The 12,604-nt window shown below is 43.2% G+C and overlaps 1 protein-coding gene across 1 annotated transcript; it reads right to left on the minus strand.

Annotated features, from left to right (window-relative positions):
• Window positions 1-354: 354 nt before the first annotated feature.
• LOC124226962 (DLA class II histocompatibility antigen, DR-1 beta chain-like) lies at window positions 355-12,169 on the minus strand. The gene is made up of 6 exons (XM_046640803.1): window positions 12,028-12,169; window positions 5,156-5,425; window positions 2,306-2,587; window positions 1,490-1,600; window positions 987-1,010; window positions 355-686 (listed from the first exon to the last, which is right to left on the minus strand). Exons 1-6 carry the CDS (start codon window positions 12,125-12,127, stop codon window positions 673-675), a joined length of 801 nt encoding a protein of 266 aa, XP_046496759.1. The 5' UTR covers window positions 12,128-12,169; the 3' UTR covers window positions 355-672.
• Window positions 12,170-12,604: the final 435 nt, after the last annotated feature.

The raw sequence follows: 12,604 nt of genomic DNA on the forward strand, positions 1-12,604 counted from the left end.
AAATCTTGAAGGCATCAAGTCCTTACAAGTTACCTGCACTTATACTTGTTGTCCCTTCTCTGTATCTCATGGTGTAAAGGACCTTGTGTTTTTGTCTTTGAGAATGAAAAGATGTAGGACATCGCCATGATATGGGATTGTTAAGGGCTTTCTCCTAGCTCAGGTAAACATGCCTAATTACAGAATGCAGAAAAAGCAAGAAAAACTGGGAAAGGGAGAAAACCTTCCTGATCCATGGGTGACCAAAAATTCAGGAAAATCAATGAAAACCAGTATTTTGTGGTGGAATTCTCTCTCTTTTGTTTCTACTTCTTGTCCTGAAAGCCATGTGAAGTAGATTATTTTCTCTCCATGTTTATTTGAGAAAAACTTTATTAAAAAATGTGGTCAAAAGGTGAGTCCAGATGCAAGGGAGGCCATAAGGTTTGAATATAAAGGGGACCAGGAAAGAATGAAGATGAGGTATTTCAGTCAACAGTGGGGACTTCCAGGCCCAGGGCCGGGGCTGAGGAAGCTGTTGGGGAGGACATTTTCTACAGGATCACTGAACCAGGAGCAAACCAGATCCTGAGAAAGCCTCTTTTTGTGGAATTACAGCAAGGCAGGAAACTTTTTCATGCTTCTCGGAAGCAAGGACATAAGATTCTTCCTTGAAGGTCACCCATCTTCACTTCAGCTCAGGAGTCCTGCAGAAGACAGAAGAGAGTGCTGTTTCCAGACCTAACTCTACAAGCAGCTTCCTTTCCCCTCTCTGAGGGCCTCAAGATAGAGCTCTGCAGTCAGAAGGAGGAAAAAATTCTAACGACACCCTGAGCCAATGCTACTTCAGAGCAAAGGGCTTGTATTAAGTGGAGAGAAGAAGCTTTACCACAAACTGCCTGATCAGAATTCAAAGTCATTCCCATTGTTTCTTCTCCTGTCTTATTATCTCTGCCATCTGTTCTAGGAGAACCAAACCTCTCCCTAATAGAGAGTAAGAGCATTACCTGTTGGCTGAAGCCCAGCATGTCCTGGGAAAGAGAAGAGAAGATACATTCTTAAAAGATAAGGAAGCAAGTCTGCCCCCAAATACAATGTCCCCAACCCCCTACTCCACACCTGAGAGTTCTCTAACACCACAACCCAGACCACATGATCCAGGGTAGAGAGGAGAGCAGAAACTGAAAGTGTGTGACCCATGAAGTTCCTGTCACACAAATACAATGTAACTTCCTCAACTTTGGTGGCTCTTCTTGCATTTGCCTCAGGATCTCGACCCAAGGTCTCATACGTGTTAACCTTTTCCTTATCTCTATAGGCCACAACCTCTTATGTTTCAGTATAGTAACCGTGGACTGTTGATTTCTGGATTTCCAGGAAACTTGAGGTCAACTAGGCGAAGAAAGGCTTTGTACAGGGCCACTGGTATACGGAGAACTACCTTGAGCAACACCGTATTTCTTCCTCCAGAAAAGTCTGTGTGGGTCTCAGCCACAGACAGGGTCCTCACCTTTCTGGTTTCTGCGGTGGATGAACAGCCCTGCCCCAAGGAAGAGCAGACCCAGCACGAAGCCCCCGACTCCACTCAGCATCTTGCTCTGCGCAGATTCAGACTGGGCCCCTGAGAAAAGAAGATAGTTTTAGTGATTTTTACCCCAAATACAACTTCTCTAATTGAGACTCTGGGACTGAGAGCTTTGAGAATGGGAGAAGGCTGCCCTGGAAGAACTACAACAATTGGCCATTTCTGGAAAAGTGACTTAAAAATCACTCTGAGTAGCTACAAGGCTCAGGCATTGAACTCATTTAAAGATCACAGCCCTGACATAAGGCCACTAGTTCATCTGATGAAAGAGGAGCCTGGGACTCCACGGGGTTGAGTAGCTTGTCTAGGGGGACAGAGGTAATAAAAGGCAGAGCTGAGATTGGACTCCCCTCATGTTGGGAAGGTCCTTAGATTGTAGTGGATGTGCCTCTGCTCAGATCACTATGAACAACTCAGAGCAACAGTGCCAGAGGTACAATCCCAGTCTGAAGCAGGGGACTGGCGCCCAGGGTCAGGTGGGAACCATGACCTGTGATATCATGGGACGGCTTAAAACAGGGACAACCTCTCTTCTGCCTGCCAGGCATAATTGCCTCACCAGGGGCTATAGGTATTTACAGAAACTATCACAGGATTATCTCCAGTGATCCGTGTTGAAGGAGAAGAGAACATGGAGCAAAGGAAAATATGGAAGGAGGAGAGGAGAAATCCGACACTCAGAGACAAGCAAAGTGCCCTCCTTGGTGGGTGAGGAATTTATGGGGTCAGAGAGCTTCTCACTCCATTCCACTGTGACAGGGTTCGTCAGACTTGGGTGCTCCACTTGGCAGGTGTAGACCTCTCCACTCTGAGGAACTGTCTCAAGCATCACCAGGGTCTGGAAGGTCCAGTCTCCATTACGGATCAGGCCTGTGGAGATGACTCCAGCCTCCTCTTCCTGGCCATTCCGGAGCCACCTGACTTCGATGTGGCCTGGATAGAAACCATTCACAGAGCAGACGAGGAGGTTGTGGTGCTGCAGAGGCTGGGTCTTTGCAGGATACACAGTGACTGTAGGCGCAACTAGGAGGGAATAAGTGAGGAGGACAGAGTAAGTCTTGGCTGGCTGCCTTTCTGCCTCTGTCCAAACCCAAGCCTCCTTCAAACCTGCCGTGTGGCTGAACAGGAGCCAGCATCATGAGTCTTGAATTTTTTTTTTTTTTTTAAAGATTAGCACCTGAGCTAACAACTGTTGCCAATATTCTTCTTCTTTTTTTTTCCTGGTTTTTCTTCCCAAATCCCCCCCAGTATATAGTTGTATATTTCAGTTGTGGGTCCCTCTAGTTTGTAGTACGTGGGACACCGCCTCAACGTGGCTTGATGAGTGGTGCCATGTCCGTGCCCAGGATCTGAACCAGAGAAACCCCAGGCCGCAGTAGCGGAGCACACGAACTTAACCACTCGGCCATGGGGCCAGCCCCATGAGTCTTGAATTTAATCCTTACAGCATGGGCCCTTTGGATTCAAGAGATATTGAGGCAAATCGCGGGATTTTTTTTTCATATCTTGAAACAGTTATTCATTGCTGAACTGAAGTATTTACAAACCTTTGCAAGACGTAGAGTGTATTAATTAAACTCATAATTTCTGGAGCTAGGCTGCCTGGTTTCAAATACAGGCTTTTCTTCTTATGGGTTGTTTCTGAGAGAGTTTTTAAATTCCTCTATGACTTAGTTCTCTCACCTATAAAGGAGGGTAATAATGCTAACTTACCTCTTAGGGTTATATGAAGATGAATGAACCTAAAATATCTTAAACAATGGCTGAAACTCAGTCTTCAATATATGGTAGCTATTTATTGTCGTTGTTTACCGTGAAAGAAAATTTGACTCAAAGTAGTGTGGAGAAATTGGGGACAGTGATGGGACAGAGGGAGATAAGCTATGAAATCGTGAGAAGGCACCTCGATGTGCTCACACCTTAGAACAGCACAGAAATGGTTCTACCCTGGGACCAAGCAGGGATAGACAGAGGTGATTCTCTAAATCTATGAGTTGAATCCTAGGAAAAGCTTGAGTCCTGGAGGAGAGGGAGAGAGCAAGGAAAGCCTTCATTTAAAAAGTATATTTACGCTCAGCTGATCAATCTCTCTCCTTGCAAAAAAGCCATATCTATTATTGGACTTGTTATAATTTTACAATTATCTCTCTTTCCAAATTGACTTTGAGGTCAAGGCAGGTCTGGGTCCCATTAATACGTGTGCATAACATCTGAGACAATCTCCGACACTACCATGCCCTCAACAAATACAATTATTTCAAACAAAGGGGAAACTTGAGGGCAACATTTTTATATCACAAAATATTAAATTTAAGATAGATGGCATATCATTAGTAACAATTTTGCAGTATATTTCATTAAGAAAAAATGTCAAAATTCTTAACATGGGAAATAATAGCCAGAATCAAATATAAACTACAAACTGGAGCAAATGCTGAATCAAATACCAGCAAAGCGTTAATAATCTTACTGCATGGAGAACCCATGAAATCACTGAGAAGAACACTAGGACCCCAGAGATGACAGACAATAGATAATAGATATTGCTTAGAGCGGTAATTATAAATGGTAAATATATGAAAAAGTAGAAGAACCTTAGAAATAAAAGAATATTAATTAAAAGTAAAACATAAAAATTTTGAGTGGCACTATTGAAACAAAACCTAACAAAGGGGAATGTGAGGTAGATTATGTTAGAACTATACAAAGGAATAATATGTCACTACTTCAATACTATTAGCATTATAAAAATAGTCACATCCAGTATTTTACGATTAAGTAATAAAATTATTATTTAAAAAGCTAGTTTCACAATCATTTCAACTATGTAAAATTATATACACTCAGAAAACAAAAAAAGTAGCAGGAAATTTAGGCCTAAAAGAAGCCTCAGAAAGGTCAGAGGTGCCTGGGAGGGTCTTTCCCACCCCCTCCCTCCGTATTAGCCTCCCCCACAACTGTCATTCTCAACGGAATGCTTATGCACAGCTACACAGGCACACTTGTCCCAGGGGTTTCAGGATTAGGAGAGGTGGATGCTAAGATCAGTCTGTGACTGGTCTCCCCACATTCTCCCAAACCTTTTACAGTCCTCATCTTTCCTCTGCTAAAAGTTACCCTAAACATACACACCACCTTCAGTTTCTCTCCTCACAGGTCTAACCACCCACCCCAGCCAAGAATTCCTCTCTGCCCAGCCCCCTGTACTGCCACTGCCCCTCCCTTCTCCTCCCCGACAGTGGCCTCCAAGGCCGCCTGAAGCCCCCCATCCTGAGCCCCCGACCCCATATCTACTCCCCTCCCAGTCCTCTCAGACCCCAGGCCCAGTCCCACCCCGCCCCCCACATTCTCTCTGTCCCACCTCAGCTCACAGTACACCCCTCACACACACACTCTGTCCCCCCACAATCACACACTGACAACCACACACTCTCTCCACAACCCGCTCTCACACGGTCCCTTGTAACTTGTACTCGCTCACAGTCCTACACACTCACCGGGACTGAGTCTCTCTCTGTCTCTGGGTTTTTATCTCTCTCTTTCTCTCACACGCACACAAACACACACACACACACACTCCCCCGCGCTCACCTCGCCGCGGCACCAGGAAGCTCTCGCTGACGCCGTAGTTGTGTCTGCAGTACGTGTCCACCGCGGCCCGCGCGTCATCCAGGACGTCCTTCTGCCCGTTCCAGTACTCGGCGCTCCGCCGCCCCAGCTCGGTCACCGCCCGGTACTCCCCCACGTCGCTGTCGAAGCGCACGTACTCCTCCCTGTTATAGAAGTATCTGTCCAGGAGCCGCACCCGCTGAGTCCCGTTGGAGAAATGACACTCGTGTTTAACCAGCTCCAGGAAATGTGCTGTGGAGACAGGAACGATCGGGTCACCAGAGAGGGCTCCTGAGAAGAGACTGATGACGACGCCCACCAAGGCGGGGCGTCCAGGCGCGGGTGGGGCACTAGCACACCCCTGACTGGCTCCTCTGGCACCCTCAGCTACCAGCGCCCCATGGGGTCATCGTTCATCCACAGGCTGCCTTGGGAGGCCTGGCCGGGTGGAGGAGATCCCTGGAGTCCAGAGACCTTTGGAATTCACTCGGCTTGCGTGCTTGGCGGCAGACCTCCTAGCAGGAGCTGGAAGCTGGAGGAGGATTTCGCCCCATCACCACCTCCTCCTAGTTGCCTCCACCTGAAGGACACTCACCCCTCCCTCCTCTCATCCCACAGCTCTTTACCATTCCTTAAACATGTCCCCCCCTCTTGTTCATTCTGTAATCACTTGGTGAGTAATGACCTTGCTCTCCAGGCCTGTGCTGTGCCCTGGGAATCCCAAATAGGGAAAAACAGACATCTCTCCTCCAGGGGAGATCTAAATTACCTCAGGGTGCCAGAGAAGAGTTCTCTGAGAGTGACATTTAAGATGTGACAGGAAGGGTTAAGTTGATGTGAGCTAGAGAAGAGTGGGTGTGTGTATATGTTTGGGGAAAAAGGGAGGTGCTTTTGAGGTAAAGGTAACACCATGTGGAGAAGCTTGAAAGAATTGATGAATTTCCTCAAGAAACCAGAAGAAACCAGTTCACTAAAGCGCAGATAGGGAGAGGAAGGAAGATAAAAGATTAGACTGGAGAAATCAAGTAGAGCCGGGGACTTAGAAGCCTTGTAGGTGATGTTAGGATTTTGAATTTATACCAAATGTAGTGGGAAACTACTGAAGAGATTAAGACCATAATCCCAACACAGGTCTACAGTCTCTTTTCTGCATTTCCAAATTCAGATAGCTCAGAGGAGAATATTTTTCATTTTTAATTTGAGGCCAAAACACTTTTGGCATATCTGACCTGATGCGGTATGGGGTCAAATGTGTCTCACAGCTCTTATTGGTTACATATGCTTCTGTAGTTTCCATATGTGCAAACATACATATATGTATCAATATACACATACGTATCTCATAAATGTGTATATTGTTGACATTTGTGTCTTTATGTTTAAGTGAACCATGAAATATCAAACAGAGTTAAAGAATAGCCCTGTGGTTAAAAGTGAAGTGAATAAGTGGAAGCTTCTGATATGGTCAATAGTATGGAAAGTAGAATTACTGCAGGAATTTGAGACACTTTACTGAAAAATATTTGTGGCAGTCACCACTATTTATGACTCAAAAGGCAAGTTATAGAAAGGTAATAAAGACGTAATGACCAAGAAATTTTGAACTTTTTCATGAAATTTGAACAATGCTTCATAAGGCAAAAAATAAAAATGAAAATCTTGAACTGGCTTTGATTGGATAGAGGCAACAAGAAAGTGGTGAATCTGTACAACTGTCTATTTTTTTGGTAATGAAACAAGTGAAAATAAACCACGAAGAAATGAACTGGAAGGTGAGTGTGTGTATAAATGCGAATCTAGAATTTTTAGAAGCTGCACAGTGTAAAGCAGAGTTTTCAACCTCGACACCATAGACATTTTAGACCAGATGGTTCTTTGTGGTTGGGGTTGGTGAGGGCTGCTCTGTACATACTAAGCTGTCTACCAGCATCCCTGGCCTCTACCCACTAGTTGTCAGAAGAAACGCCCAGTGTGATGAGTAAAAATGGCTCCAGATATTGCCAAATGTCCTGGGGGGAGAAGGAGCAGGGAGGAGGGTGGTGAGCTGTCTCTGGCTGAGAACCACTGGTGTAAACCATCTGAGAACACTGTGGTGAAGAAGCCACTGTTAACCATGGAGCAGCTGAGAATTACATTGACAAATTTGCCAATATTGTATCTGTTGAAAATCTTAGTCCTACGTGAAAGTTATGGTTTTTAGGAATCTGGTCCCAGTGCAGAGCTATTTGTCCAGCAAAATAAATTTGTTCAAGTTTACTTGATTTTTTTTGCCTTGCCAATCAATCACTGTGATATCGTGATTTATAATAAGAAATATATATTTGGTCTCTGTCCCCATTTCTGGCACAGAGCTCCTAAAACTCTGGGAATTTCTAAATGATGAGAGTAATAAAGTTGTCTTTTGTTATGCTAATGAGGTGACTTTTGGCTCCCACCTTGGAATGGGGGCAGCTTTCCAGGAGAATCAACCATGTGATTGGAGGGTTGGAACTTTCAGTCCCACTCTCTTGACTCTGGGAGGTGGGGGTTGAGTGGGGTGGGGTGGAGTGGAGGTTGAGTTCAATCACCAATGACCAATGATTTAATCAGTCATGGCTATGTAATGAAACCTCCATAAAAACTTGAAAAGATGGGGTTCAGAGAGCTTCCGTGTTGGTGAACACATGGAGATTAGGGGAGAATGGTGCACTCAGAGAGCATAGAAGCTCTGGGCCCTTTCCCAGTACCTTGCCCTATGCACCAGTTCCATTTGTCTGTTCCTGAGTTATATCCTTTTATAATAAATGGGTAATATAGTAAGTAATGTGTTGCTCTGAGGTATGTGAGCTGCTCTAGCAAATTAATCAAACCCAAGGAGGGTGTCTTGGGAACCTCCAATCTATAACCCTTTGGTCAGAAGCACAGGTGACAACTTGTACTTGTGATCGACATCTTAATAGGACGGGGCTGTAGTGTAGGACTGAGCCCTTAACCTGAGGGATCTCATACTATCTCCAAGTAGATAGTGTCAGAATTGAGTTGAATTCTAAGACACCCAGCTGCTGTTGGAGAGTTGCTTGGTGGTTTGAGTAAAGCCCCTACACATTGGCATTGGTAGCAGAACACTTTAGTCATCAAGTCATATAATTTATCCTTCACATCATCTTCTTTCTTAATTTCCCTGCAATTGGTCCACTACTTCTCTATCATACTAAACTACAGCCACAGCCACAGCCATTTTATTCCTGTTCAATGTCTCAACTAATTCATTTTCTAACTTTTAGTCTCCTACTCCCAATAATATCAGTAGGCATCAAATTACCAGCCTTGGCCAGATGTAGAATTCTCATTTCTGCAGTCAAGTCCCCTCAGAAGGGGAGAAACTGAGAAAGAGAAGACATTCTCATATAGACAGTTTACAAAAAATGAGCTGGTCTCCAGACTTTGAGGAGAGACTTTCACAAAGCTCCTCTTGCCCCATAGAAATGACGACAGAGAGGAGCACACTCTGGAACAGACCAGATCTATCTCACTGTTCAGAAATTCTCTAAGTACCTTCTTGACACATGAGACAGTTAAAAAATAAAAATGTGTGATGTTGCTGTTCACTACAACTTGTGTGGTTAGCACTGTTAGTTCATGCTCATGTGCCCAACTTAAGGTTGCCATATTTAGCAAATAAAGTACAGCATGCCCAGTTGAGTTTGGGTTTCGCATAAATTGCTGTTTGTCTGAAATTCAGATTTAATTCATATCCTGAATTTCATTTGGCAACCCTACCCCAACTTGCTAACAAAATCTCAGAAGTAGGACTGTGTTGAATAATTCTTTGTAGTCTTCAACACAAGTCCATTATGGCCTGTACATAGTGTGAACACATATGGGACTTTTCAAATAATAAATTTAAAATGAATGTAAATTTCTCCAATACATTGGAACTAGCAGGCCCTGCATCTCTCCCTCACCCTCAGACACACACTGATACATATGCACATCAGAAATTTTATCAATTTTACACAATTGAGCTACTATTCACTAACGGTGGTTAGAAGCCCAAGCTCTAGAATCAGAAAGTGTGAATTTGAACATGAACTCTTCCACTTGGGTCAGTTTTTAACATCCATGAACCTTTTTCTTTATCTCTAAAATGGATATAATAGTAGCTTATTCCTCACAGGATTATTGTTGTGAAATTAAACAGTGACACTTCCTAGTGCTGGTCACGTAATAAGTACTCAACAAATATATTACCATTTTAACGTTTATAATTCCTAAGAATGCAGGCTCACAGGATCTTTCTATTCCTTAACTTCCTAAAGCAAATAATATCTTCATCATGATCTTGCAATTGTTTTCCATTAATTTTACCACTAATTCCAGTTCTGAACACATAAGGGAAGAAACATTTGTTTATGTATAATAATGGAGTATACGTGAACCTAATACAAAAGGAATATGCTGATGTGGAAGAGAGGGACTTTCTGTATACTCGGATTTAGACGATATAATCCGTATTCTAGCACTAACTATGTGATAATGTGACAAGGGATAAGTTACTTAAAATCTTTCAATTTTAGACTCCTTATATATATATACACATGTTTAATTGCTACAGATATGATAGGATATTTATGGGAATTACAGGCTAAAATTGATATACACATAGTAACTGCAAAATGTTATGATGCTCCATGCTGATAGAGACCAGATTTGTTTTATTCATCACTGCATCCTCATCACCTAGGGCAATAATGGTGTGTTCTAGGTTGCTAACAAATGCTAGCTTGACAAGTTAATGGCATTTTGAATAACCAGTCACCTCTGCATACCAGGGCACTCTAATGCTTTCTTGCTGATGACTGAACATCTGTTTTTGTCACGTCCTTGAAGCTTCTCTTCAGGCTCTTTTATTCTTATAGTTAAGTCCAGCTCACTCCCTGATGTCACAGCAGTCTTTACTTGGGGGCCTAATATAATTCTGCTCCTGACTCCTTCAACCTCACCGTCTGCCACTTCCCAACTTGCTGGCTATCCTTCAGCCACTTTATCCTTCTTTCTGTCCCTTAAACACAGCAAACATCTCCCCACACTTCAGCCTTTCCCCTGTTGCCTCTCCGTGGAACACTTGTCCCTTAGATCCTCCACATGATTGGCTTTTCTCACCATTCACGTCTCAACTCAATGTGACTTTTTCTTAGAGAGAGCTCCCTATCCACTGGAACTGAAGTCAGGCGAATCCATTCTCTCTGTTCCATAACTCTGACATATTTTTTTCAGAGCACTTATTGCTCTCTGAAATTTTTTCTTTGTTAAATGTTTATGGGGTTATTGTCTTTCTACCTTGTCATTAGGTAAGTTCCAAGATAGTATGGGACTTTTCTATCTTATGAAAATAGAATCCTCTGAGCCTCGAACAGAGGCTAATATATAAAAGTTGCTCAGAAAAATATTTGTGTTTAAATGAGTAAACCCAGGGTTCTTGGAATGATCATTGCGGGGATCCTGGGAGGCAATAGGGGTTCAAGCTCCAATACTCTTGTATTCTGATGACACCTTACATCTCTTCAGTTTCTTGTGAGAAATTCAGACAAACTTTCTCGTTCTCCTTGCACTAGTTGGAAGAAACATTCACAGGTAAGGAAAATGTGATTTTAAGAGAGAGGAAAAATTTCATTGTTTCATATCATTCAATGGGTGTGTTATAGCGCCTAGGGTCTGTGCAAACTTTGGGGATTTTCAGTAATGTTGATGACGCAGCTGGGGAAAGAATAGGAAAGAACTAGAAGTAGAGTAACCAAACATGGCTAATTAAGGAAAACAGAGGGTGTGATGAACAAACCTATGACATTTGGGGCTAAGGCTCTAGGAGGCCAATGAGTTCCCTTGACTAGCTTATTGACTTTCAGCCCAATGGGATGTAAACAAGTTTCATACTCTTTCCATAATCCTGTTCAGGGTGTATGCTTTGAACCATATGAAATTTCTAATATTTGACTATTTTTGGTTTATGAAAATAGAATTTCATATGATTTATTCTGTACTAGCTGAATCCCTTCTTGTGGACTCAGGCCAGAGAAAGGGGAGAGGTAGGAGAAACTGAGAGTATAGAAAGGTTTAAAATAGGTTCATAATGATCATTATCCTGTGCCAGGTTTTCAGAAGATGTCTTGAGCTCTTTAAGGCATCAAAGAACACCCCATTGATGCTCTCATTATAGAGTCATTTCAAAGTACTAAGGATCCCTGCTTCAGCTCCAGGGTACTTTCCACAGGAGAAGTAGAGAGCACTCTAGCCCCAACTTCTGTCAGAGACCCTCCAGGATAGGGATACAGGCCTTATATACACTGGGGTTCATGGAGAAAAGAAAGGAGATAATGGACGAGGCTCTTGATACATCCTCATATATTAGGAAGCAGCACGAACATCACAGATCCTGTTAAGGATGTAACACAGGATCTTCTAGGAGAGATATTCCCAATTTCTTTTGCCTCTCATAAAATTTTCAGAGAAATTTTCCCTTTTCCTGGCATAGCTCAACATGATGAAGGAACCACTGGATGGGGAATTATCTGGACATCGTTATTTCTAAATCTTCTCAAGATCCTGAGGGAATGGGATGCAAGGCTGGAGAGGTTTTATTGGAAGAGAGTTAAGAAGGCTTATGTATGGAGGCTTCTTATGAAGCTCTTATAGAGAGGACTAGTATCCAGGTTCCTTTTGTTGTGGAAAGAATTAGGGATACATATGATAAAGAGAGGAGGTCACTGAAGAAAATGACACAAGTTTTTAAGGGTCATGGCCTGGACACAGTGAAAAAGCTAGCGTCCTTCATCTCCCCACCCCACCATGCCTCATCACTAAAGATATCTACTTACGTTGGGTGTCCCTGGCCCAAGCAAGGGGAGGGTTCGGCACCATCAATATCACTGTCAGAGCTGCCATCCAGGAGCCTCTGGGGAACCACAGGCACACCATGCTGGAGAACAAGAGAGACAGGATGCAGAAGAGCAGGCAAGTCTCACTCAATGAAGACTAGGGCCTTCCTCCACTCACATCCCAAATAATACCACCCAGGGACCTCATTTCTTTGTTCCCGGATTGGGTAATCTCAGTGTTGAGAACCAATCAAAACCAAGGATGAATAGCATCATCAGTTGCTGGTCAGAGATTCAGTTTGAGGGTCGTCTTCTGAAAACTCTATTTCCTTCTTTAGAAGGATTGTTTTAATTTGATACTTTAAAGGTTTGATCCTGTTGTATCTGAAAAATTTTAATTGGGCACCTTTTGGCCCTATTGGCTCTCAATAGGTGACTGACTGTGCTGGTCCGTGATATGTATATAAATTGAGCTTTTTGGGGGCATTCACCTCTCTCTTGAAGACAGAGCTATTCTGATGAATGTATGTTTGTGTGTCCAGGAGTTGATGGGGTGGAGGGAAGATGACTGAATTCA

Source organism: Equus quagga, chromosome 15 (assembly GCF_021613505.1).
Source record: "Equus quagga isolate Etosha38 chromosome 15, UCLA_HA_Equagga_1.0, whole genome shotgun sequence".
In the NCBI taxonomy this organism is placed as follows: Eukaryota; Metazoa; Chordata; class Mammalia; order Perissodactyla; family Equidae; genus Equus; species Equus quagga.

What these genes read in the sequence shown, in the direction of transcription:
- LOC124226962 (XM_046640803.1), bottom strand. Translation starts at nt 12,127, where the DNA reads ATGGTGTGCCTGTGGTTCCCCAGAGGCTCCTGGATGGCAGCTCTGACA. An exon ending in TTGGGCCAGGGACACCCAAC is followed by an intron (nt 5,426 to 12,027) that starts GTAAGTAGATAT and finishes CTGTCTCCACAG; the next exon opens with CACATTTCCTGGAGCTGGTT. An exon ending in CTTCCTGGTGCCGCGGCGAG is followed by an intron (nt 2,588 to 5,155) that starts GTGAGCGCGGGG and finishes ATTCCCTCCTAG; the next exon opens with TTGCGCCTACAGTCACTGTG.